The sequence below is a fragment of the Mesoplodon mirus genome (genome assembly GCF_964341445.2).
Source record: "Mesoplodon mirus genome assembly, chromosome: 5".
In the NCBI taxonomy this organism is placed as follows: Eukaryota; Metazoa; Chordata; class Mammalia; order Artiodactyla; family Ziphiidae; genus Mesoplodon; species Mesoplodon mirus.
Window position 1 is genome coordinate 184,916,230 of NC_138980.1, and position 26,911 is coordinate 184,943,140.

Here is a 26,911-nt window from a genome sequence, read left to right on the forward strand (position 1 = left end):
TTGATAAATGCCAGTTACATCATGTCATAGGTGATGTCATTGTTCCTTCTTCCGGGACACCTGTAGGACTCTGTGTCCTGGAAGCTCGCATTTTCACCACCGTAGATGTCTTCTTTCCACTGTCTGGTTCTTGGAGGATAATTTAGTCTTCAATCTCCTTGCAGTGCGGACATTGCTTCACTTCTCTTGTTTCTCTCACGCCCTCTTCCTTTTCCTCTTCTGGAAACCCTGACAGACACACATTGTGTCTGTGTCACTTAAATTTGCTCTCACAATTATCCCTTCCACACGTCTCTGTTTCAAGATCTGCAGTAATCCCTTGATGTGACCTTGCACGTGACTGGAGTTTGATTTTTGGCAACATCTTTTCTGTTAGTTGGCCCTTCCATCTGAATGCTTTCATCTGGGAATCATGTTTCAATACCAAGCCTGCCTTTCTGGGTTCTGAACCCCTGGTGCCTTGGTTGTGTTGTACAGATGTGCTATTAGATGCTCATGAAACCCACGCAAACTCAGGGCTGCTGTGTCCCGATGTCCACATGGCGTCACATCCAGAGGGCCAGAGCAGATGACCAAAAGCTGTGGCCAGCAGCTGAAACCTGCTCTTAGGACAATCCCCAAGGGGAAGTCACAGCTCACAGAAAAAAAGAGTCTTAGAATATTTTTCAACATTTCTGTCTCTTCCCAGAGTAACACATTAATATCAGCTGTATTTTCTGTGCATTTCTTCCTGAAGAGACAATGAAGGCCGTGCACGGGGCCTTCTAACCTCAACATTCCACCTGTAACAGCCGTTAACATCCTTGCCCCCTCCAGCACCCCCAAACACCCGACAGCCTCCCTGGCCATGTCCCTCCCTTTCCCAGTGGCCCTGCCCACCTGACTGGCTGGTTCCCTCCCACCCCTGGAGGGCCTGTTCCTGTGGAAGGAAAAACACAGGACTCTGGAAATGTGGCCTCTCCTGCCACAGGGGAAACTTGTAGGATTTCTGGTGGATGAAAGTGTCACATGATCACACCAGCTAAAGTTGGCTTTTCCTGCCCCGCCCTCGGTTTCCCCGGGGATGAGGACCTTTTCCTCACTGGGTCCACCATATCCCATGAGTCTTCTGATGAGGCGTGTGCATCTATAAACCAGCCCCCAGACTCATTGCTGCAAGTGGCCCCCAGGCCATGAGGGGCTGGGAGCTGCCCGCCCAGCGGTCATGGTGGGGGGCAGGGGGTGCCCTTTGTTCCTCATCCAGGGGGCCACACCCCCCCCCAAGAGCTGTTTTCCGCAGCTGTGATGTCACCGGGGCCCCGGGCAATGCTGGGCCGTGGGTCCCACCCCGAGTCCCCGGGCCACGAGGGCAGGAGAACATGGCCTGCCATGCCCCGTCCTGCCTTGCAGATGGCGTTCTGTGCCAGGATCTCGAGGCTCACCCTCCGAGGAACCATGTCCAGGAAGAGCACGGAGACTGTGCCACCCAGGCGGTCCAGGGTGAATGGCTGGTCGCAGCCCATCCACTGCTTTCAGGTCGTGATCTGGATCGTGTTCCTGATCCTGACCTTCACCACCTTTGGCATCTTCATTCCCTTCCTGCCACCCGAGTGGAGATACATTGCCTACAGTGTATCCTTTTACTGGGGGCATTGCTGTCATCTAAGGGGGCGAGGGGGTCCCGGAGGGGCCTCCAGTAGGCCTGGCTCCAGGCCACCCGCAGAGGTGGTCAGACCTGCCCTCCGCCCCGGCTCCCACTGTCACAGTGCTGGAAACCCCACAGCTGTCCTCCAGGCCGCCGCCGCCTCAGGGTCTGGGCTACAAGTGCCCACCAGCGCTGGGGCCGGGAGAGGGTGCCCAGCTGGCAGCAGGGGTGGGAGGGTCCCGGGTGGACAGAGACCCCAGGAGCGGGGGAGCCGCAGACGGGCCACGCACTTTCCCAACCATGGCTGAGCGGTTGCTCTGTGCTGTCCAAGAGGATTGGTGGGTTTTAATAAGGACTTGAAGAGCTCGCGTGCCCCCGCGAGGGTCACCTATGTGGAGCCGAGGCGCTGACGTCTGTGATAATGTGTGGTGGCTGTGTTCTGGGCGAGAGACGTCTGCTCTGAATGCTGGGGTGGGCGTCGGGGTGGCGCGGGACTCCACCAGGAACCCCGGCCCTCACACTGAGGGTCGCCACACGTTACAGCCAGTGGACAGGCTGGGCTGCTGCGATGTGGGCATTGGAACCAGCTTCTAAGAGTGGGGTGTTTGCGCCTGTGGCTACACTGCCTGCCTCGTCTCCTAGGCTGCCCCGTGCCCCTGGCCAGGTGTGTGTCAGTGGTGGGGATCGGGCGCGAGGGAGGTGTCAGGACCAAGAAGGGCCCTCTGTCTCCCGGGGCCTCCCAGCCCCTTATCGTGGCGCCTTTCAGCTTTGAAGAAGTGGAGAGAGCAGTGTGATGGACCCCAGCTACCAGGTACTCAGCTTCACCAGTTAAGATTTTGCCAGTGTTGTTTCATATCTCACACACATACACTGAGTATCTTTAAAAACCCCAGACATCATGAAATTTCACTGGAATGCCCCAGTTTGCATCTGACAGAGACTTTTGTCTCCACACCACCATTCTTCTTATCTCATCTAAAAAATCCCATGGGACGTTACCAAGATTGACACTTGTTGTTTTGCAGATGTGGGGCCCCCTGAGCCCCAATCAGTCAGAAAAAGCAGGGCATCTGCCTGGAGTGCCTCTCACTCAGATGAGGCCCATTTTTTCCCCTCGAGGTCATAGAGATAGATTTCTTTGTGGTAAGGTTTGCAGTGATCAGTTTCCTGAATAGGAAAAGAGCTCTTCAGCTTTTCTGTTTCATCTTCTGTCTGTTTTGGCAAGTCATGTTTTTCAAGACATTTTAGTATTTTGTCTAAATTGTCAAATTTCTTGGAATAAAATTATTTGCACTATTTCCTGTTATCTGTAAGATCTGCCGTGATGCCACTGCTGATCAGTCTTCCTAGGGTTTATTGCTTTTATCAATTATTCAGAGAGTCAGCTTTTGGACTTACTGATTTTCCCTGTTTTATTTTTTTGAATTTCTGCTTTTATTTTTACTATTTATTTTCAATGTATTGTGGCTTTAATTTCCTCTTTTTCTACCTTCTTTTTTTCTTTTAAGATTTATCTTTATCCATTTATTTATTTATTTTGGCTGTGCCAGGTCTTTGCTGTGGCACGTGGGATCTTCACTGTGGCACGTGGGAGCTTTTAGTTGCAACAAGTGAACTCTTAGTTGCGGCATGCGGGATCTAGCTCTCCGACCAGGGATCAAACGCAGAGTCTTACCCACTGGACCACCAGGGAAGTTCTGTTTTTTCTACCTTCTTAAGGTGGAAACTTAGGCCATTGATTTTAGACCTTTTTTCTTTTTGTCGTATCTGAAGCTATAATTTCCCCCCTAGGTGCAAGCACACACAGACCTACAAACACACAAATATACATACAATGCACAAGTCACAAACCAGCCACACATATGGGCACCCACTCTGCCACACGCACAGAGGCACGGAGGCACAAAGATGGAGGCCAGAGGTCCAACTGGTTTGGCAGGGCCGTGCTCCCTCTGAAGTTCCCAGGACCTGTCCCAGCTCCGGTGGCCTCAGGCATCCCTTGGCTTTAGATGCCACCACCTCTGCGTCCTCACAGGGTTGTCCCGCTGTGCGTGTCTGAGTCCTGATCTTCTCCTCTTATAAGGACCCCAGTCCTATGAGATCAGGACCCACCATGAGGACCTCATCTCAACTTGATCATCTGCAAAGACCCCATTTTCAAGTAAAATCATTCACAGTTCCTGGGGTTAGGACTTCAACATCTTTTGGGGACACAGTTCAGCCTCACCTGTGGGTCTTTGCTTATGTGCTGGCTATGATGCTGTATCTTCATTCTCTTTCGGCCCAAAACTTAGCTGAGTTTTGGCCCTTGGAGCCTTTTTGAGTGTCCTGTGTGCTTTGTCCAGTAGCCACTGTGAGTGCTTACCTGCTTTGTGCACAGCAAGGAGCCCCGGGGTCAAGTGCACCCCGTCCCACGTGGACGGCCATTTCTTCCCAGAGTCCTGGCCCCCTGGTGGGCCTCTTGCCTCTGGGTGGCTCAGCACCCAGTCTGTGTGGCCCCCTCCTGCCTGTCCCAAGCGGTGGATGCAGGATGGCGTCCCTGGCTGTTCAGAGCTCAGACGGCCTTCAGGACATGTTTTCTGGTCCAGTTTCCTGCCCCCCAGACCCGCCACTGCCCCAGCGATGTTCCTCAGGCCCAGGCAGCTGCACTTGGGCGCCAGATGGGCGCCATGCTCTGGCCACTAGGGCGCGCCAGCGTCACTCGGCGCCTGCAGCGACCCAGGAGCAGGGAGAGCAGTGTCCCGGGTCAGGGCCGCGGGATTTCAGGAAGCCGGGTGGCATTCCGTGGGCCCGGTGGAGACGGGGAAGCGTCAGCAAGGCTGCACGTGCAGCGTGGGGGTCACCGTGCGGAAGCCTGGCCGCCCTTGGCCTGCGGAAAGCACTGGGCGGGGTGGGGCTCCTCTGGGACCCAGGCAGCGGTAGGGCAGCTCCGCGGGGGCCGCGCCCTCCCGCTGCAGGACCGGCGAGGCGGCCGTGTGACAGGGCGGGCATCCTGGGCTGGCGCCCGGTGCTGTTTGTTTACTGAACAAAGATAGTTGCTAGGGGACCGCCGCGTCCTCAGAACAGCTCGGGGCCCTGCTTTGCAGGGGAAGTGAGAAGGCAGACCGGGTTCTTTTTATTATTTACTTGAACCTAAGACGCTCCTGAGATAAAATTACATCGAAAGTGAAAGCTGGCAGCTTGAGGGCGCGACACCCCGCCTGTGGCACCTTCTATTCTGGGGGCTCGGTGACGGCCACTGAGTGTGTGACCGACAGCGGGAGTGGCCGGGTCGTCTCTGGCAAACGCAGACGCGGGCAGGCAGGTGGGCCCACGCGCGTACCTGTGGCAGACGTGTGACGTCTGAGGGGCCGTGGCAGCTTGGCCCACCGCATCGGGGTCTCGGGAACCCCCGGGCACCTGCAGGTTTAGGGGCTCTGCAGGGCTGCCTGTCAGGCTTGGGTTGGGCCCCCGGGCACCTCCCCCGTGAGGCTGAGGGTCTGAGCGTGGGCTGCTGTCCCCCCGCCCTCCCTGGCGGCGGTCTCGTGTGGAGCCGAGTGTGGACGTGTGGACAGAGCCCTTGGGCCACACTGGGCTCCAGCCTCCCAGCTGCCCTCCTGTCCACCCTCCCGGCCCCGCCCCCCGCCGTCTGATGGGGACCGGCCTACTCTAGCTCCGCAGAGCAGGGCCGCACCTGGGCCGCAGCGCGACTTCCTGCCACATCTCCTGTCCCGGGCTGTGCCCCCGCCTGTGTCCTGCGCTCAGGACACGCTCCCGTTGCCACAGCAACCACACAAACAGTGCTGTGTCAGCTGTGCCTCAGGCCTCGGGACGCGGGCGTAGGGGCACCAGCGTGCCCGGACCTTGCTGGCATCTCCAGATGGGACAGTGCAGGCTGGCCGCTGACCACCTGCCCACTGCCCCACACCCTGCCCAGGAGCGTGGCTCCGTCTGCTGGACAGCAGGGGCAGGGAGGTCCAGGCCACAGGAAGGGTGTCACTGCGGGATCTGGTCAGTCCCGTTCCCTGTGTCGGTCCCCTGGCCTGGCTGGTCCTCGGCTCTCTCGCCCTCACCGTGGTCTCTGTGCCCCCTGGCTGGGCCGGGCCTCTGGTGCCCCACGCCTGGCACCCAGGGCCCTGGGTCTGCACTGGAGGCTGGAGGACAAGGGAGGCCAAGCAGCTTTGGCCAGACCAGCTCCCCACTGAGGCTCACCGTGCAGCAGGGATGCTTGGTCCAGGCAGGACCGCGCCTGTGAGCACAAGCCCCAGAGCCCCAGGGCGGCTCCACTGCGGCTGAGCATTACAGGCAGGGCCAGCAGGCCCTGGACCCCCAACGCGGTGCAGCCTGAGAAGGACCCCAGAAGAGGGGCCTCTTTGCTCAGAGTCTGCACTGCCGGTGGGCCTCTGTACAGGCACCGTAGACCCTGTGCACATGCGGCTTTGCCACGAGACCCTGTGGGCGGGCGGAGAGAGGCGTCTCCGCACCACGCCCAGGCCGCCCTCGCAGGAGCTGGACCTGTGAACCCGAACCCTCCCAGCTCAGACCCATCCTGGGAAGCAGGGCAGGGCTGATGGGGAGGCCAGGCCGACACTTCCTCCCCTTCTGTTTGGTTTCCATGGGGACCGTGTGTCAGTTCCTGAAGAGGAGGTGGAGAGGGTGGGATCTGAGGAATTGATTTTACCCTGGGAGCCCTGGAGGGCGTGGGAGCTGGAGTGGGCCTGGGGGGGTCCTGGGCTTGGGGGAGACAGCGAGAGACAGAGACAGACAGACAGACAGCCCCGGCCCACTCACCACAGAGGCTCACTGGGGGTACTGGAACCCTCCCTCCCTCCCTCCCTCCTTCTCCTGATGGCATGTGCGCTCAGTGTGGCCTCCCTGCCCCAAGGACCTCCACAGCCTGGCTTCGGCGCCAGGCTCGGTGCCCGCGGACACACACGGGCCTCTCCCGCTGTCCCAGCGAAGCTCCGCTTGGGTCGCAGGGCCACGGCCTCCGGCGGGCCCTGCTCTGTCCCTCAGGGGCAAAGGACTCGGGCGGGTTCTGCTGGGCGCGCAGGAGCCAGAGGGGCCGCTCCCATTCCCGGCCAGGCACAGGCTCCCGTGGCTGCCTGGGGCCTGGCCACCCGGCCACCCGGAGTGGGCCCCTCGCGCGTGCCGCCCAGGCCGAGCTGTCCTTGACAACCCCCAGGTGACCGGCGGGATTTGGCTCTTCTACATCTTGGCCCACCTGGTGGTGGTTTCCATCGACCCGGCCGAAGCCAGTGTCCGCCTCAAGAACTACTCACGGTCTGTGCCGACCTTCGACCGGTCCAAACACGCACATGTCATCGAGAGGCAGTACTGTCACCTGTGCAGGGTCACTGTGTGAGTACCCAGCCGTGCGAGGGGACCCCCGCGCCGTCCCGCGGGGGTGGGCTGGGCTCGGGAGCACCTGGTCCCCAGCAGCCGACGGGCGCCGCCCCTTTTGCAGAGAAGCAGGGGCCCCGACACACAGCCCCCCGCCAGGCCGGGGCAGGAGCGCTGTGGCCTTGGGTCTCACACAAGCCTCTGCCGCCGACCGGATCCCAGCCCGGGGCTGCTCAGGGCCCCAAGGGTGTCAGTAGGGGCCGGGAGGGATCTGACTCGGCCTCCGGGCCTCAGGCCCTGGTACCTTGTGACGGCGCCCAGCGTGAGGTTGGCCCTGCAGGCAGACAGGGGCTCTGACGGGCGGCCCCTCCCGACCTTCCTTCCAGGAATGTGAAGTCCAAACATTGTATCACCTGCAACAAGTGTGTCTCAGGCTTCGACCATCACTGCAAATGGCTTAACAACTGCGTGGGGAGCAGGAATTACTGGTGAGGGGTCTCCCCGCCTGGGACGTGGGGCCTGGGGTGGCACTCACCCCTCACGCGGCTTGCTCCCCCTCCTCCGGGACGAGCCTCCTTAAGGGGCCTCCTAACTGGCCGAGCACCTCAAGGTCCACCTGCCGTGGGGACGGGTGAGGGGTGTGGCCCTGCCGTGAAGAGCACCGAGGGGGCCAGGAGGTCCCGACGGCGGCTCCAAGCACAGAGCTGGCTGAGAGGGCTCTCCTGGCGGGCGCCTCCCCATGTCCACTGGGCAGGGTCGGCAGGACGGCGGGGTGGGGGGGCCTGGCACGCAACAGGGTTGGCCTGTGCGGGGTTATCTGGGGCATTGGGGGAGGACCTCAGGGCAGGACCTCACGGCGACTTCAGGTGAACCACAGACACTGTTTAACACTGAAAATGTTAAAGGTATTACAGCAGAAAGACTAAAGGAAGGCGTTTTAGTGGAACCGTATTCCAGGAATTGCCACCCAGGGTTTATTTGTTCGGACGGGGAGACCATTCTCGGGGTCTTTTGTGCGCAGAGTGCAGCAGTGATTTGGGTCTAAAACCGAAGCACGCAGCCCTGACGGGTGTGCTTTTCGAAGGCAGTGTGGCCCCGCTCCTTGGCGCTGGCATCAGCACCCCGGCCGGCCGTGCCCTTGGTGGTGGCTGGGAGGGAGCCGGGTCTGAACCAGCAGGAGAAGGGGACCCGGGAGGGGCCGGCTTGGACCAGTCGTGCCCCGTGTCTGAGCCTCCGTCTCCCTCTTGTGAGCTGGGGTGCTTAGTGTTAGGGTTAGGGCCCTCCTGTAGGACCGAGTGAGATCTCAGGTGCGTGTTGTGGAGCAACAGAAACCGCAGGGGAGGCCCCGGGGCCGTGGGTCTGTGCGGTCACCCCGAGAGCAGGAGAGAGAAGCCCAAAGGTCGGGAGCCAGAGGGGGACAGGCTGCGGGACGGCGGCCGGGGCACACCCTCAGCAGGGGCGACCCCGGGTCGCGCACACTGCCCTGGGCCCCGGCGCGCGTGCCGCTGGCTCCCAGGGCCCGGGCTGTGCAGCCGCCCGAGCAGGCTCTCGTCCCACAGGTACTTCTTCGCCTCAGTGGCCTCAGCGTCGGCCGGACTGCTGTGTGTGGTCGCCATGCTGCTGTACATCTTCACCCAGTACTTCATCAACCCCGCCAGGCTGCGCACCGACCCACACTACGGGAGTATGCACTGCCCCGGGCCCGGGCCCGGGCCCGGGCCTCCCCTCCCGCCACCTTCCTTCTGGGGGGCCACGTAGGGCAGCCCGGGGTCGAGCACCTGTCCAGGCTGAGTTGTGGGGTGAAGACGCTTGAGCTGGAATTCGGTCTTCACTGGCCAGCACATGACCCTTCTCTGTTTTTCTTCACTTAATTGTTGGAAGCCGCATGGCTGTGGTGTCAGGTCCCCTTGGGTCACAGAGGACTGTATCCTGGAAATGCCCCAGGTGGGGGCTCTGACCTTCCAGCTCTAGTTAGAGTGGGGAGGGCCCAGCGGGGCAGCGCAGTGGACGCCGGGGTCAGGCTCTGTGACCTGGGCACCTAGTTACCCTCTCCCAGCCTTACCTTCCAGATCCAGAAAGTGGATCGTGATATACCCACCGCAGTCAGGAGGGGCTGCAAGGGTACTTAGGCCAGGCAGAGCACACCTGAGCGAGGAGGAAGGGCTCACCTGGGCAGGGAGGGGCTCACCTGGGCAGGGAGTCACTCCCTCGGGCTGGTGTTCCCTCCCCCACTGCCAAGCTCTGCCTCCAGGTACTCACCTGACGAGAGGTGCGACCTTGTCAGCAGGAGCTGGATGCGCGTCTCTCTCCCCCCGGCACAGGTGTCTCCGACCAGAACACGTGGCTACTGCTCCTTCCGCTTTTCCCTGTGAGGACGGGCGCCCCGGTCTTCCTGGGCATCGTGGTGCTGATGCTGCTGCTTGAGCTCGCCAGCCTCCTGCTGGTCGGTCAGCTGCTCGTGTTCCACCTCTACTTGAGTACGTGCCCCCTGGGCTGCCCCGTGTTGGCCAGCCTTCGCCCCTATGTTCACATGGGTCCCCGGGCAGGCAGCCTCCGCCAGAAACAAGCTCAGAGCACAAAGGACAAGTCACAGGAAGAGAAGAAACACCCCGCGAGGGGCAGGAGGGCTGAGTTCTGTTCCAAGACCTGCGGGAAACATAAAGGAGGTTCAGGAAGTGGTCAGGACGGTGTTCAGAGACGGAAAAAGGAACAGAATCCATGAGGCAGGAACAGGACACTGTGGAAAAGAGCAGGGAGGTTTAGAAGAGCAACAACCAGAAACCCTAACAACGAAGAGCACTGAACTCAGCGATGGCGTCTCCACTAACCAAACTCGCTTGACGGAGAACCGGTGGTTTTCTCGTGTCCGCACGGCAGCTGCCCGGGGCAGACTCCATCTGCCTTTAAAATGAGGGGAGGAGGCCTGTCCCGCACCCTGTGAAGCCTTTGTTTGGAAGTCACGACCGTCACCAACCTCTGCGGCCCCAAAGGGAAGGCAAGGCGCCTGTGGTGGCCGTGCCGGGTGCTCCGGCGCCCGCCATGCCCTGCTGAGCCAGAGACGAGGGCAGAACCCGCCCTGGAAGCCCCGGACGGCTCCCCCAGCTCCTGCGTGCACGGCGGGGCCAGCAGGGCCCTGGGCTCGGGGCCGGGGTGCGTGTCGGGGGCCGCTGCGTCTGTCCAGGCGGAGCATGCCCAAGCGCTGCTCTCTGCACTTCTGCAGCTGATGGGACGCGGTGAGTCCGCAGGAGTGAGGAGGGGCCTGGAGAAGTCAAGCCCACAGGACTCGGTGGCCGGCTGGACATGTAAGGACAGGAGTGTCCAGGGGCTAGTGGTGCCACCGTCACCGAGCATGAGGACACACAGGAGGCCTGTACAGGGGGAGACGTGCGGGGCTCAGGACCGAGTGGGTTTATTTTAGGGTCTTTGAACCTCCAAGAATGGATTTCCAGGAAAACGTTGGGATTTAGCTATTGGTAGTTACAGTAAGAGTACCCTGGAACGTATCTACTTAACATCCTCGCGACCCCTCAGTCTCTGCGGGGTCAGACTCAGCGCAGTGGCGAGTCGGAATTCAGTCCAGGCTCAGCGCAGTGGCGAGTGCTCAGCGTGCAATCGGAGTGAAACCCTCGGGCCGGAGGCCCAAGGGAGAGCCGGGCACCGCAAGTGGGAGAGAAAGCGCCATGGAAGATGCTGAGGAAGAAGAGGGTCCTCCAGCGGCCCGAGCTGGCGGGTGGGCCCTGCAAGGCGAGTGGACACAGGTGGCCCTTCCTCAGTGAGGCCGGGCTCCGGCCACAGCTCCCAGGCCACGCGGTGTGTGAGGCTCTGCGTCCGTGTCCCCTCCTCTGCTTGATCACTGCAGTCCGATCGCCACACCTCACGCGAAGTGCGCTCAGAAGAGGGTGAGCTCCGGAGGCACGCAGGGGTGTCTCAGTCTGGATTTGGTGGTGTTTGTGCAAACCCACACGGAAGAATGAATATTTTCACGAGAATACAAACAGGGTCAAGTTTACATCCTCAAGTGTGACACAGGTTCTGAGGGAATGTGTGCAGTTAATCAAGAAAGATAAGGCAAACGAAGCAAAAGCCCTTGGAGGAACCCTCAGGGAAGCGGACGGGGAAGGGGTTCTGAGCCTCGGGCCCCCGCGGGGTAGCAGCCGAGCGGGTCTTGTGAGGCCTTGTGAGGACTTGTGAGGGCAGGCGGCCCTCCGTCTGCTCCTCAAGCGGCAAATAGGCTTCTGTGGGTGGCCCTTTTCGCTTTTCAGAAATGATGGTCAACCCTCTGTTCTCACGTTTGTTAGTTTTCAGGGAAAGGTTGGCCCCTCCGCGAAGGCACACGAGTGAAACGGGCACGGCGCGTGCTTTCGTTAATAGTGCTTTTCTACTGGCAAACGTGTTTGAGAGTTTCTGCTAACAACCTGGGGTCCTTCCGCCACGTGTGGGAGCTGGTATCTCACCTTGATTAACACGGAGCTGGGCTCAGCACTCCCCCGTCCACCTTGGCTTTACGGGCCTGTGAGGGACGCAGGGCCATGGCTCCCCTGCCCGGGACGGGGCTGGTGGGCCGCTGCTGGCCGCGGCCCAAGGCCAGCCGGGCTTGGGGTGGCCTGGGAACCAGCCGCCACCGCCCCGGACACAGAGGGCGGGGCCGCTGCGCAGCTCATGGAGGATGACTCTGCCCCTTGCCTCCGTCCTCCTTTCTAGGGGCCAAGAAGCTGAGCACATATGATTACCTAAATCAGGACGAAGAAGAACAGAGCTCGAATCCCCCGGCAGTGCAGAGAGGTGTGACCCCACAAGGAAACGAGTTGTCACAGGTACTGGACGTCTCTCTGCTTCACCATCCAGGTTCATGCAGGGCCGGGGCAAGACCCAAGGTCACCTTGCAGCTAGGACCACTTAGGCACAGTCCTTCGCTTCTGTGTTGGTGTGTGTGTGTGTGGCTGTATGTGCATGTGCGTGAGTTTGGCATGTAGTGTGCACGTGTGTGTTGTGTCATTTCCGAGCTCACTCTCCCCAAGGTTGAGTCAGCAGGGCCGACTCCGTTCAGGCCGCCCATTTCTTCAGCTGCTCAGCAAAATTAACATCCACTCTTCAAAGGCCAGCATGAAGAAAATGAAAATAAAAGCCACAGACACAAATGATTATTTGCAGATCATAGACTTGTACCCAGAAAATGTGTAGAAATTTCAAAACTCAATTATAAGAAAATCGACCCAGCTTTTTAAATGGGCAAAAGATTTGAACACACTGCACCAAAGGGGATCTATGGGTGGCAGATAAGCACATGAAAAGATGGTCAACATAATTCATTGTTAAGGAAACACAAATGAAAACCACAGTGAGACATCACACATGCCCATCAGAGTGGCCATAATCAAAGAGACCAGCCCCGAGTGTCGGTGAGGCTGTAGATGGCGGTGGGGATGCGGAACTACATCACTTTGCAAGGAGGTTCGGCATTTTCTTAAAAAGTGAAATATATACGTCTCAGTGACCCAGTCACCCCACTCCCTGTCTCTTGCCAAAGAGAAATGGAAACGCGCACACATGTGTAAGGGTGCGGGGGAGGGTGCCCCCCTCCCCTCCTGTGAGGTCCCTTCCCAGGACCCAGGGGACTCTTAGGTACCACTGCTGCAAATCAACTGAAAGTGTCAACAACGTGCTTTCATTTTATGACTTTCCTTTATCTCCCACAGGAGCTGGATAACGACCTGAGATCGTCTGTGCAGGGGTAAGTCGTCATCTGCCTAGAGCAGCTATATTCTCCTCTTAACTGGCTTGCTTTAAAAAGTCTTTCTTACGGGCTTCCCTGGTGGCGCAGTGGTTGAGAGTTCGCCTGCCGATGCAGGGGACACGGGTTCGTGCCCCGGTCCGGGGGGATCCCACATGCCACGGAGCGGCTGGGCCCGTGAGCCATGGCCGCTGAGCCTGTGCGTCCGGAGCCTGTGCTCCGCAACGGGAGAGGCCTGCGTACTGCAAAAAAAAAAAAAAAAAAAAAAGTCTTTCTTAGCCCAAGGAACATCCTCCATATTCTTTCCTAATATTTTTGTAATTTTTACTTGCTTTCTTTACATTTGGCTTCTAAACCATCTTCTATTTATTTTTGTATTTACTGAGGTTATTTTATTACAGCATAACTGTTGGTTGCCACCTCATTAATTAAATGGTCCACTTTTCCTCATCCAATCGAAAGGCCGTTTTCCTGATACCCCGAGCGTCCGCAGACGCTGGGCTTGTCTGCTTCTGGACACCAGTCTGTCCCTCTGCTGAGGCTACTAAGGACACTGTGCTCTTTTCACGATAGGACTTCATTTAGCTACCTTTTAACATCTAGTAGGTGAATGCCCCTCTTAAGATTTTTGCTTTTCATTACTTTTGACAATTCTTTCCTGTATTTATTTTTCCATATAAACTTGAAGATCATTTTGTGCAGTTCCAAGAAACCTGGAGTTTGAACTGGAGTTACGTTAGGTGTGCACTTTACGTGGGAGGCACAAAGCCTGCCTCCCCACCTTCACAGCTCAGCGTCTGTGTGGGGAGCAGACCAGGAAGCCAGTCTGCGGGTGGGGAGGTGGGGAATCGAGGGGCTGGAAGTGCCGGGCACACCGTAGTAGGGCTCCTTCTTCCCGGAAACCTGCAGGGGAAGCTCCAGCGTTCCTGGCAGGGAAGATTGGCCCAGGGGTCCTGGGGGGCTTCACGTCTCCCTTGCCACAGCTCACCTGGCAGAGAGACTCAGAAAAGGAGAAGTGCACCATTAGTCAATTCCCCAAAAGCTGAGAATTGCTGCAGATTTTTGCTTAGTTTAATAATCAGGGCATATAGTTTAGTGTGAAAGAACATTCCTTTTCAAATAGCCCACTATTTTTGTTTCTAAATTTATTAGAAACCTGATTGGTACTAGTATTGTGACAACCTAAGTCATTTTGAATTTCACTTTCAAGTGTCTATGGTCCTTTAAATAAAATCTAAGAATATTTTTTCTTTTATTTCTTTCTGGCAAGAAGGATTGAAGCGTACCTGGAATCAGCGTGGTGAGCTGAGCTCGAAAACCAAACCGAAACAAGACAAAAACCTAGGTTTTTTTCAGGTTGCCTAATCAATGCATATGCATTATAGAAAATTTGGAAACTGCACAACTTCCCAGTGTAAATACGAACATCCCTTCTTGCCCCCCTCCACCAACTGCCACTGCTGGCATTTTGATTAGTATCTTTTAGGTCTTCCTTTTAAATACTTTTTGTGTGCATTGTATACATGATGGGTTTTTTTCTAAAATTATAATCATACTGTAGAACTCTTTAGAAGTCTTTTTTAAAAACTCCATATATTGTGAACATTGTTAACAGAAAAAATAATGATTTTTATGAATATAAATCATGCCAACTTTGGAATGTACCGTATTCCTCATTTTTGGAATACTATTCTTTATTTTCAATCTAGTCTTTACTTTTGCATCCCTTTATTGAAAGGGTTGATTGTGGGAGAAGTGTGATGCAACGAAATACAAGTTTACAAGCCCTCCAGACCCAATGGGCAATAAAACACCAATGACCTTTTTTTTGCTGCAGAAATGTTCCTGGGGTGACCTGGGAGTCAACCTAACAGTTGACGAGTAGACACAGCCCGATTTGGGGGAAAGTTTGCTGGAGTAGGTCCTAGAAACCTGGGAATATGTTTAAATCACAAGACACTGAAGTGTCTCACAGGCGTGTTTTGGTGGAAAACACTGTGGGACTTCGTAAAGTGTGTCTCTAGTAGCAGTTATCAGACCAGTTTACTGGGAGTGTTTCTTCTGTTCTGGACTGTTTGCCTGCCGTGGAACAGTAAATAGAATAGATTATATTGATAGAAATTGACCAGCTAGGATGAAAATAAAGTGGGGAGAGGACCACACACAGGCAGACACTTCCTGTCTGATTTTAGAGGCGTGGCCTGTGCCAGTTCCCATTGCTACACAGCAAATCCCCACAGGCTTAGTGGCAAAGACGACGTGTGAACTCTCGGTTCCCGCAGTCACACGCCTGCGGGCGCATCAGTCTCTGCTTGGCACTTCACACAGAGCCGCCAGGGCTCCTGGGGCAGTGGCCTCTGCAGAAGGTGGGTCTGGAATGTTGACAGAGCCAGTCCCGTCCTCACGCTCCATCTCTAAGTCGGTAGCGGGGGGCCGAGTCCTCCTCATGCTTCAAACCTCCCCAACTTCCCCCTTCCATGTTCCTCGGTTTGTGGAGGTCCGTGTGATGACACTGACCTACCTGGGCATCAAAGACAAGCCTCCCGTATTCATTTCCTGGAGCCCCTGCGGGAAAGTGCCACAAAGTGGCAATGTTGTGGCCCCGAGGCACGTCACTGTGCACTTGTAAAGAGCCCCTGCACCGCTGCTGCTCACAAACTGGCAAGTGCAGTTGTCCTGGGGGGGCTCAGTGGGGCGAAGCCCGTCTTCCTGGCATCCCACTGGCAAGCAGCCATGGTCCTTTACATGCACAGCCCCTGCAGGCTGTTTTACATCGAGCGTTCACACGGCCTCCCAGGGCTGCTGCTCTAAGGAGGAAACGGCAGCATTGACGCTGGCGTGAGGCTTTGCAGCCTTACCCGCCCCGCGTGCGCTCCTGCCCCCAGCCAGCTCCCTCCTCGCTGACCTCAGTGTTCCCTCCGCCTGCCCCATCCTAGCAGAAAGAAGCCCAAGGCTTTCCTGCCAACTTCCATGCACCTGGGTCTGTGCTCCACCACCGTAAAGCCAGAGGACACCTCGTCATCAAAGGTAAGCCCACGGCCACCAGCGTGAGACTCACCACGGGGGTCAGAGCCGAAGGTGGGTCTCAGGCCCTCCAAGAATGAGGGCAGAGCAGTATTTGGAATCGCTTGTTTGATGAATTGAAGCATTTATGTGGTTCCCAGGGATGCCCCTTACGTGGGAACAAAGGTAGGTGGGGAACAGAAGAGAAAGTGAGGGGCAGAGGTACTCTTAACTGTGAGGCTTGTGTTGTGTGTGTGTGTGTGAGTGTGTGTGTGATGCATGTGTGTTCTGTGTGTGAAGTGTGTGTGATGTGTGTGATGTGTTTGTGATGTGTGTGTGTGAGTGTGATGCATGTGTGATGTGTGTGTGAGATGTGAGTGTGCCATATCATTTCCATAACTTCACAGGATCAAGCCTGCAGGGCTGACTCATTGTAGGCCCTCCCAGAGGTCAGATGCTCCAGGGGTTTCTGGTAGGCTACTTGTGAGCAGGCGTTGCTACTATGCCAATTTCTGAAGGTTGCTGGTGACTTTATTTTCTCTGTGGAGGAGCTTCATCTCACCACGAAGCCTGGAGGGCATCAGAGAAGGTGGATCCTTGTAATAATTTAGAAATAGCAAGAGGGTCAGCACCCACCTTTAGCAGCAGTGAAGTTGTCAGCAGTCTTTTTCCTTGCTTGCGCTCGTGCTAGCAACTTCTACTAGAAGCTCGGAAGCAACTTCGTGGAAACTGTCATCCTGCCCACCCACCCCAGACCCAACCACCAAAGGTGACCTTCACTGCAAGCCAGGAGCAGGCGTCCATGGGTTTTCCTTTGCTGTCGTTAAAGCCAGGGTGACCCTATGTTCCAGTTTGCCTGAGACAGTCCCATTTGACACCTGCTGCCAGTCCTGACCATGTGGTCACCACTCTGATGGACACTTGTCATTGATCATTATGTTAAATCTCACTAAGACTCTCCTGGACACATTATTATATCCATTTGGTGGCCAACAGGAGAGAAGGAGGCCAAGCTCAACTCCTAAGAGCAGGCAGATCTTCTAAGACTCTGAGATTTGAAACCTTTCTCTCTCCTGCACTGGAGAACACATTATCTTTGGCATTTAAGAACATGAAATTCCAAATTACCAATGCACAGGTGACTTTCTAATGCAAAAATATAACATTATGGGTTTGGGTCTCTTAAACTTTTCTATACTTAATTGTAAGTGTTCTAAGGTTGAAATATTGCTTTATTACTTAAGAAAGGGATTTACCATTCTACTTAGTTGGTACAAATTCCCAAAACCAATTCAAGAAGAAATGGAACATTCAAATGGTCATATAACAAGTAAAGACACTGAACTAGTAATTTTAAATTCTCCACAAAGAAAATCCTAGGCCCTAATGGCCTCATTGGTGAATTCTAACTGTTATTTTAAGGGGAAAAAAACCCAAATCAATTATGCACAAACTTCCAGAAAATAGAGGAGGAAGAAATACTTCCCAACTCATTTCTGTGAGGCTAGTACATAATACTAAAGCCAGATAATGTCATCAAAAAAGAGTATCATTAAAAAAAAAGAGTATCATAAGCCAATATCACTCATGAATACAGAGGCAAATATCATTAACAAAATTTAGCCAACCAAATGCAGTCACATATATACAGAACTATACACTGTGACTAAGTGAGCTTTATTCCAGAAATGCAAGGTTGGCTTTAACATCTGAAAACGTATTAATGTAGTAAACATATTAATAAAATAAAATACAGTAAACATACAAGCACATCAATCAATCAGAAAAAACATTTGCTAGTAACACATCTAGTTATGATAAAACAATTTCACAACCTAGGGGGGAAAACACCCTAAATCTGATAAAGAACACTGGTGAAACTTACAACTAATTCATACTTAATTCATACTGAAGGCTTTCCCCTTAAGATTGGGAGCAAGACAAGAATGTCCATTCCAAACTTCTATTTGACATTTTACTAAAGTTCCAGCCAGTGCAGTAAAGCAAGAAATATAAGTTAAAGGCATATAGATTTGAAAATGAAACGGTGTTTATTTGTAGGAAACATGATCTAACAAATCTGCAGAAAAGCTAGTAGAAATAATAAGATAGCTTAGCAAGGTGGTAGGATATAAAATCAATGTTAAAAACTGAATTACATTTCCGTATACTGGCAGTGAAAAGTCTGAAAATGGTATTAAGAAAACTATTCCATTCACAGTAGAATCAAAAAATAATAAAATCACGAAACAAGCCCCAAAATCTTTATATGTGAAGCTACAAACTATTGCTGAGAGAAATTAGACACAATCCAAATAAATGGAAAGATTTACAATATTTATGGATTGGAACACTCAATATTGTCACGATAGAAAATTTCCCCCAAATTGATCTACAAACTTACATGATCCCCATTGAATTCCCAGCAAGATTTTTTCTTTAAGGAAATAGCAAGCTGTATGTGGAAATTCGGAGGACTTAGAGTGGCCAAAATCATTCAGAAAAAGAAGAACCAAATTGGAGGGTTTAGACAATCTGACTTCAAATTTCACTACAAAGCTACTGTATGGTTGCCAGCATAAGGATAGACATAGAGATCAATGAAACAGAATAGAAACTCCAGAAATAAAACCTTTACATTTATGGTAAATGGAATTTTAAACAAATGTGCCAAGGCAATTCAATGGGGAGAAATGTATTTTCAGTAAATGATACTGGAACAATTGGATACCCACAAGGAAAAAAAAAATGAACTTAATGTCCTACTTCACAGCATACAAAAAAATAACTCAAAATCAATCTTGGACCTAAATTTCAGGGCTAAACTACAACACTTTAGGAAGAAAACAGAATAAAATCTTTGTGATCTTGAGTTAGGCAAAGTTTTCTTTAATATGACACCAAAGCACTATTAAAGAAAAATATGAAAAATTGGACTTCATCCAAATTTAAAATATTTGCCCTTCAAAAGTCACCGCTACAAAAATAAAGATATAAGTCACAGACTGGAATAAATACTTCCAAACCATATACTTGTATCCAGAATATAAAGAGTTTTCAAAACTCAATTATAAGAAAAGTGACCCAGTTTTTTAAATGGGCAAAAGACTTGAACAAACTGCCCCAAAAAGGATATATGGGTGGCAAATATGCACACGAAAAGATGGTCAACATCATTAGGCATTAGGGGAATGAAAATTAAAACTAAAATAAGACCCCACTACACATGAATCAGAATGGCTAAAATTAAAAAGGCTAACAATACCAAGTGTTGGTGAACCTGTAGATGTCTTAATACATGGAAAGGAAAATGAGAATTTAAAGTGACACCACTTTGGAAAGTAGTTTGGCAGTTTCTTTAAAACTTAAATATATTCTTATCATTTGACCCAGCAATCCCATTCCTGACTAGGAGAAATGAAGCCACCTCTGTACATGTAACCTGGGTTGGGAGGAAAGATACTATCCCACCAGTGAGATCCTTTCCCAGGCCTCAGAAGCCCCTGAGACACCATTGCTTGAAATCAACTATAACAAACTTGAATTTTCTGAACAAATAACCTCAACATCGACAATTTCTTCCTTTACAATTTTACTGATTTTTATTTATTCTCACAGCAACCAGTTGCCAGCCTGAGTTCACCTGTACAGAGGTAGGTTAGATGCTTACTGGAGTTGTTGTATCTATCTGAAAAATAGCTATATTCTCTTCTTAACTCAAATTACTTCGAAAAATAATTCATCTGTGATGGAATATTTTTAAATAATGTGTAACACAATGGAAGCTAAAATTGTTTCACCTAAGATTACTAACAATTATAGCCATTCATGTCTCTCATTTTTACTTATCTTACTTGCAAAAACTACAGTAATTCTTCTCGCCCTTCTTTACAACTACTCTCCGAACTAATACACAAAAACAAGACAAGGCTCTTTACTTTCCGTGCCAGTGGGAGAACATGGGCTCCGCTGAGTCCGAATGTCCCTTTGACGGCCTCTACTAACGTTAGGGTTCAATTAAGCCCCCAACAGTCAGGCTGACTCATGTTGAGTCGCTGTTGAGTCAGTTAGATGCTAAGGTAAGTGACACTCTGCCCCAGGAGCACTGCACACACGCACATGACCTCTTCACCTTCAGAATCACAAAAGCAGACCATGGCCCATTATAAAGGTCATCATCCAGGGTAAGAACACATTTTAAGAGTACACGCTGTCTCCGTGATGAAATTGTATGCAGTCATGAAAAGTCATCTTCTCACAGAAGGTGGAGAAACAGGGAATTTACTTGCAATGTTATGGTGGGTGTTTTCATTTACTAGGGCTGCCACAGCAAAATACCACAAAACAAGCAGCTTAAACATTAGAAACAGGTCTCACTGTTCTGGAGGCTGGAAGTCTGAAATCAAGTGTTGGCAGGGTGGGTTGGGATCTGAGGGTGGGGGGATCTGTTCCAGGCCTGGCTCCTTGGCTTGTAGACGGTGATCTTCTCCCTGTGTCTCTTCACATCATCTTCCCTCTATGCCTGTCTCTGTGCACAAATTTCCCCTTTTTACAAGGCCACCACGGGTATTGGATTTAGTACCCACCCTAATCCAAAATTTTTTATTTTCTTTTATTTATTTACTTTTGGCTGCATTGGGTCTTCGTTGCTGCGCACTGGCTTTCTCTAGTTGCAGTGAGCAGGGGCTACTCTTCATTGCTGTGCGTGGGCTTCTCATTGTGGTGGCTTCTCTTGTTGTGGAGCACGGGCTCTAGGCATGTGGGCTTCAGTAGTTTTGTGGCTCACAGAATCTAGAGCGCAGGCTCAGTAGTTGCGGCACACGGGCTTAGTTGCTCCGCAGCAGGTGGGATCTTCCTGGACCAGGGCTCGAACCCATATCCCTTGGACTGGCAGGCGGATTCTTAACCACGGTGCCACCAGGGAAGCCCCCATGACCTCACTTTAAGTTGATGACTTCTGAAACACCCTGTCTCCAAATAAGGTCACACATTCTGACGTCCTGGGAATTATGGCTCCAATGCAGTCATCCCTCAGTATCCGTGGGGGATTTGTTCCAGGAGCCCCTGCATTTACCAAAATCCATGGATGCTCAAGTCCCATAAGTAGCCATCCATATCTGTGGGTTCTGGATCCGAGGACTCAACAAACCACAGATAGAAATTTCAGTCCAAGTTTGGGTGAATTCTTGGATGTGAGACCCATAAATCTGGAGGGCCAACTGTATATTGGAAAAAACGCACGTATAAGTGAACCCGCACTGTTCAAAGCCATGTTGTTCAAGGGTCAACTGTTCATTTTTTTGAAGGGACACAATTTAACCCACAAGAGTCTGCCTTCTGGCCCTCCAAAATCCATGCTCTTCTGTCGCCACATCACAACTTCCCCCAGTTCGAGCATCAGCTCTAAGTCCCAAATCTCACCACCTAAATCATCCAAATCAGTGGTTGCTGAGACTCAGGGTATGATTGATTCATCCTGGACAAAATTCCACTCCATCTGTGAACCTGTGAAACCAGACAAGTTATTTGCTTCCAAAATACATTGACGGGACAGGCATAAGCTAGACATACCCATTCCAGAAGGAAGAAATCGGAAGGAATAAAGGGTCACCAGTCCCGAGCAAATCTGAAACCCAGCAGGGAAAATTCCTTAGATTTCAAGTGTTGAGAAAAGTCCCCTTTGGCTTGGTCACCTGTGCTATCGCCAGGCCCACCACATGACGGCCCACCACGCCCTGCTCCATGCCAGGAAGCTGGGCTTGTTATCCATTTAAAGTTGAGAGTCGGTTGAGATTAACACCTCTCTGCTTCTTCATTATTATATCTGTAACACATGCTCTTATGTCAATATAGAGACCAGGGAAAACCCCCAACACCACCTCAAGGCTGATATCTGAGCAGCCGCCACCTTTGCTTTCTATCCATACACAAAAGCTTACAGGAAAAAGATCAAATCACGCCATACCTGTCAGTCTGCAGCTCCCTATTTTATACCCACAATGGTATATCGTGGATGGCTTTTGTGACACTGCACATAGACGTGATTCCTTCTCATCAGGAAAGTCATCCTCTTCCATGGAGAGACCGTGAGTTCGTCAGCTATCCCCCGGCACACCCTGAGGTTATGTCCAGCTTTGGCTCTTTCAGACAGTTTACCGGAAGCGTCTTTGGGCCAATATTGTTAGGTACAGTTGGTTTTATTTCTGTAGGACATCCACAGGGCAAAGGGCTTGGCTGTGCACTTTAAATCTTCATAGATCTTCACGATTACTTTCCCCAAAGTTAGAGTAATTCACACTTCCATCAATTTCCTCAGAGTTTTCAATACAAGATACTAACAGTATATTTAGTTTTATCCAAATAAAACAAGTAATTGTTTCTATGTGCATTCCTCTTAATACCAGTGGGAATGTACATCATTTCATCTGTTTTGACCATTATATTGTGTGCATGTGCACACACATTCTCTTGTGTGCATTGCATTAGGTTTCCACATATTTTCCCCATTTTTATACTGGGCTATTTGTATATTTCTTAGCAAGTTTAAGAGCTCTTTGCCTACTGAAGATATTGATTAATTCTTTGTTCTATGCGTTTCAAATATATTTCATCCAGTCTGTCATTTAAAAAAAATTTCGGGGCTTCCCTGGTGGCACAGTGGTTGAGAGTCCGCCTGCCGATGCAGGGGACACGGGTTCGTGCCCCGGTCCGGGAAGATCCCACATGCCGCGGAGCGGCTGGGCCCGTGAGCCATGGCCGCTGAGCCTGCGCGTCCGGAGCCTGTGCTCCGCAACGCGGGAGGCCACAACAGCGAGAGGCCCACGTACTGCAAAAAAAAAAAAAAATTTCTGTATTGTGTCTTTTGCAATGTAGAGGTCACAAATTTTTCTGAAGCTGAATTTGTCAAAATTTTCTTTTGTCTTACTTTTAAAAGCCTTCCTTACTCTCAGTTTCTACAAATAGCCTCCAATAGCCTTTCTAATATTTTCATAGTTTTTATTTGCTTTCTTTACATTTTGATTCTCAGGCCATCTTGACTTTTGGAAACAGTGAGACAGGTAACAAAGTCATTTTATCCGAACGATACAACTGTTGGTTGCCACCTCATTTATTAAGTAGCCCACCTTCCCCGTGGAAGTGAGAAGCTCTCTCTTTAGTGTCTGGACCCATCTGCACTCATCCTGGATGCCTGCTTCTGCCTCAGTTACCTCTTTCTACTGCAGCAGCATCCCTCTATTCCCTGTTAGACAAATTCCTATCAAGATGTCTTCATTTTTCAAAATTTTTGACAATTCTTACACATTTATTTTTCCAGATAAACTTTGAAATGGTTTTGTCCAGTTCCAAGACACCTGGGTTTGGGGTTGGTGTTGCCTTCAATATGGCTTCACTTGGGAGGGACCAGTGCTTCTTCCCAGCACCACTGCTCCATGTGGAAGCACAGGGAAGCCTCGATTCATCTCTCCTCAGTGGAAAAGGGGCCAGAAGTGCAGCCCCCACCCTTCTGGAGGGACGTGCTGGGAGCTGGGGATGGGGAGTGCTGGGGCTGTGCCCCTGTGGGTCACTCTCTCTCCATCCTGCATCCAGCAGAGCTGAGAGGTTCCCTGGACCAGGAAAGGGGAGCTTAGAAGAAATGCACCACTAGGCAGTTTCTCAGATGCTGAGAGTTACTTAGATTTTTGCTCAGTCTAACAATCAGCCAGTAAATACAATTTAGTGTAAAAAGATCATTCTCTTTCAAACAACCCAAGAAGTTTTCTTCTAAATTGACTTCCTGAGAAATCTGACTGGCAAGACTATCATGTAACTCCAAGTCATTATGAATTTCACTTTACAGCATCATCTAACCATGACCCTTTAAGTAAAATCTGAGAACGTTTCTCTTTTATCCCTTTCTGGTAAGAATGATAGAAACTTAACTGGAACCAGGATGGTAAACTTTCACCTCAGAACAATTGTTTTCAGATTTCCAAATCAATGCATATTTATTATAGGAAATTTGGAAATACAAAATTCCCAGTATAAAAACAAAAGACACTCAGCGTCCCCCACCCGCCAATAACTACTGCTGGAATTTTGATTTGTATCTTTTAAGTCTTCCCTTCTAATAATTTTTCTGTGCATTGTATACATAATGTTTTATTTTATAAAATAATGATCATATACAATTCCTTAGGAGCCTCATGTATTGTGAAGTTCATTCTGTTAAAAGAAAAAAATCAAGACTTTTTCTCCTACCTTGGGCATGTGTCATATTCATCTTTACCATCTTGATTCTTTTTCTTTTCCAATCCAGCCTCTCCTCCTCCAACTGGAAAAGGAGCTAGCATTGTTTAATGAAAGGGTTAATGATGGATAACATGTGATACAAGTACAATATAAGTTACATTGTAACTTATGTACAATAAGTTGAGATGAGATGGGAAATAAATTACCAGTAGTCTTTTGTGTGGCAGAAAATGTTGCTAGGGTAACATAGTCGTTTGGATCCAGTTGAGGAAATCTGCACTTTTGATGGCCATTCCCAGCCTCACCCCTACGGCTGACCCTGTTAGAGCAGGTCGGATCTCGGCTCACAGAGACCAGGGGAAATACGTAAGTCACGTGACACCTGCCAGGGGAAGAAATGCGCCCCATACGTGCCCGTGGATGTGACGGTGTTCTGTGGGCAAGTTGCCACGGAGAACCTCACGGAGGACTTTACACAGTGTCTCTTACTCTAGCAGCGGTTGTCGTACCAACTTCTAAAGAGTATTTCTTCTGGACTGTTTATCTGTTACGGAATGTTACATGGATGGGATGAGGATGTGAACAAGGAATAAGATCTTACATGTGAAGACGCACATCAACACTTGCTGTCTCATGGTTTCCTTGGGGCAGAAACCTGGTCGAGTGAAACTGGGTCTCTTCTCTGCACCCCACAGACAGCAACCGTGTGCCCCCAGGTTTCGTTCATCCCTGGAGGTTCTGGGGGAGAATCCACTTCCAAGCCCACTGGGGACAGTGACAGAATTCACTTCTCACCTTTTCTCGTCCCCCTGAATCGCAAGTTAGCAATGGCAGTTTAAGTCCTTCTTACGTTCAAATCTCTCTGAATTATTCTTCCTGGGTTCTCCGTTTTTAGAGGCTCAGATGATTACACTGGGCCCACGTGGCTAATTCAACACGATGCTTTTGTGTTCGTTTTAGGTCTAGTGCAACGAATCCTCACAAACTAAGGGGCTTGAAAGAGGAGGCATTTGTTCTCTCTCAGCGTCAGAGGCCCGACCCCAGGGCTCAGCAGAGCTGCTCTCTCTCTGAGCCTTGTATGGTCGCGCAGCCTCTCACAGCCCATTCTGAGCCCCCAAAAGTCCACATTTGCTGATATGTGTCCTTTCTTCCTTCTGTATGTCCCACCAGCATGAAGCTCACAGAGCTGGACTCCACCATCAGCAACCTAGGCGAGAGCTCCTCGGGGCTGCAGGTAAGCACGGCGCGGGGCCAGGGGCCAGGCTCAGGGACCCGGGGGAGGACCGCACAGCGCAGGAGTTGCCTGTTTGACTCGCTTGTTTTAAACATTTATAGTGTTTCTGGGGCTGCTACTCTAACGGAATGTTCCTACGTCCATTCTTACATCCAGACGGGCATCTAGATCTTGTGTTAGGCAAAGTTTTCTTTTATACGATGCCAAAAGCACTGTCTATGAAAGAGAACAGTGGCATGCGTGTACCTGGCGAGATGATCGCATCTCACGTCGTCACCTTGTGTGTGAGAGACAGAACCTTGAGATCTAGTCTCAGCAAATTCCAAGGACAGTCACCAGGATGCACGTTAGATCATAAGGTTTATTTTAGAAGGTCTTCCTTTGGGTAAACCTATTAATAAACTTTTGGTCCCAGGAATTGCACTCCTGAGAATGAAAATAGACTCTAAGCCTTCCCGGGTTCAACCCAGTTCTGCCGGTTACCTGGGCGGGGAGCCCTGTGCATGTCTACTCCTGTGCAGACCTCTAAGTTTATTGATGATGACTGCAGAGATGTTTCACTAGCACAGTACCCAACACTTGGGAGCACGCAACTGTTTCTTACCATTAACTTGAAGATCCAATCGTAAATGTGGACAAAGCTCTATTGCAAAGATGTTCACCATAACATTGTTTACAATAATGAAAAATCTGAAATAATCTAAAAATCCAAATTCAGGTGAATGATTAAGTAAAATGGGATGAATATCCAGTCCTGACAGATGATGGGCCAATTGAAAATTCTGGCTTTGAAGATGAAATAATAAAGTTGAATGCTTCTGATGTAATAGGTGGGGAAAAGCAGTATATAAAATTACATATATGGCATGTTTGCAACTGTATAAAACAAAAACCAAATCCTATAAATAGGGAAAAAAAGATTGACAGAAAATGCATGAAAATGCATTAGGATGATTGAACTCTGGGTAACTTTTAGTTTTCTTTTTCTATTTTCCAAAGTGTTATCTGCGGTTGCATGATTTTTGAGTAAAAATACATGAAATATTTCATTTTTTAGGTTAAAAAAGGAAGAAAAAAAAGTGATACATTGGACATCATCAAAGCTTAGGGTTAGGGTTAGGGTTAGGGTTAGATTCGAACAAACTCTTTACCAAAAGGGATCAATGGACAGCGAATAAGCACCTGAGAAGAGGCTCAGTGTCACTAGACACCGAGGAAATACAAATCAGAACTGCAATAAGGTATCACCACACACCCGCCAGCGTGGCTGTAAGCGAAAAGTTCACTGATACCAAGTGTAGTGAAGAGGCAGGAGGTGGAGGCCTGTGCCCTGCGGGTGAGATGTGGATGACAGGCCAGGCCAACAGCACCTGGAGCCAAATACATGCTTGCATGTGACCCAGCCGCCCCACTCCCGTCCTCACCAAACAGGAGTGAAAACACATGCACGTGTGGCAGTGTATTTCTCTGCTTGGGCTGCAGAGGCCAGGCAGCCCAAACTACACGTTTATTTTCTTACAATTCCGGAGGCTAGAAGTCTGCAGTCAGGGCGTGGTCAAGGTTGGAGCATCTCTCCTTGGCCATCACACGGCCTTCATCCTAATCTCCTCCTCATGTGAGGAGACCAGGCACAGTGGACTAGGATGCACCCTAATGACCTCATTCCACATTAATTGCTGCTCTAAAGGCCCTATTTCCAAATGCAGTCACAAAGTCACGAGGGGCTAGGACTTCAACATAGAAATGGAGGGGATGCAATTCAGGCCAG

General features: G+C 51.2%; 2 protein-coding genes across 5 annotated transcripts in view; both read left to right on the forward strand.

The window, feature by feature from the left end:
* On the forward strand, window positions 1–26,418 carry LOC309804803 (palmitoyltransferase ZDHHC11-like). Of its 4 annotated transcripts, XM_082622406.1 has the most exons (8): window positions 5–1,611; window positions 6,789–6,964; window positions 7,333–7,434; window positions 8,506–8,630; window positions 9,268–9,423; window positions 11,648–11,760; window positions 12,643–15,704; window positions 19,299–19,333. In XM_082622406.1, the coding sequence occupies exons 1-7, from the start codon at window positions 1,285–1,287 to the stop codon at window positions 12,679–12,681; spliced, it is 1,038 nt and encodes a 345-aa protein (XP_082478532.1). In that variant the 5' UTR covers window positions 5–1,284; the 3' UTR covers window positions 12,682–15,704; window positions 19,299–19,333. The 4 variants fall into 4 exon arrangements, with proteins under 4 accessions (XP_082478530.1, XP_082478529.1, XP_082478531.1 ...); XM_082622404.1 differs by lacking the exon at window positions 19,299–19,333 and adding an exon at window positions 25,080–26,418 and having other exon boundaries at window positions 1–1,611; window positions 11,648–15,704; XM_082622403.1 differs by having other exon boundaries at window positions 1–1,611; window positions 11,648–15,704.
* The window catches only part of LOC309804804 (uncharacterized protein), a 9,963-nt gene continuing 7,110 nt past the window's right edge, over window positions 24,059–26,911 (forward strand). The window contains exon 1 of the mRNA XM_082622407.1: window positions 24,059–25,143. Coding sequence (XP_082478533.1) covers window positions 25,081–25,143 — 63 coding nt within the window. The 5' untranslated portion in view covers window positions 24,059–25,080. The remainder of the gene's footprint in view (window positions 25,144–26,911) is intronic.

Excerpts from the sequence above, each read along its gene's own strand:
- LOC309804803 (XM_082622404.1), top strand. The coding sequence starts at position 1,285 with ATGTCACCGGGGCCCCGGGCAATGCTGGGCCGTGGGTCCCACCCCGAG. Across the intron at positions 7,435-8,505 it reads GTGGGGAGCAGGAATTACTG|GTACTTCTTCGCCTCAGTGG; the intron begins GTGAGGGGTCTC and ends CTCGTCCCACAG. Across the intron at positions 8,631-9,267 it reads CACCGACCCACACTACGGGA|GTGTCTCCGACCAGAACACG; the intron begins GTATGCACTGCC and ends CCCCCGGCACAG.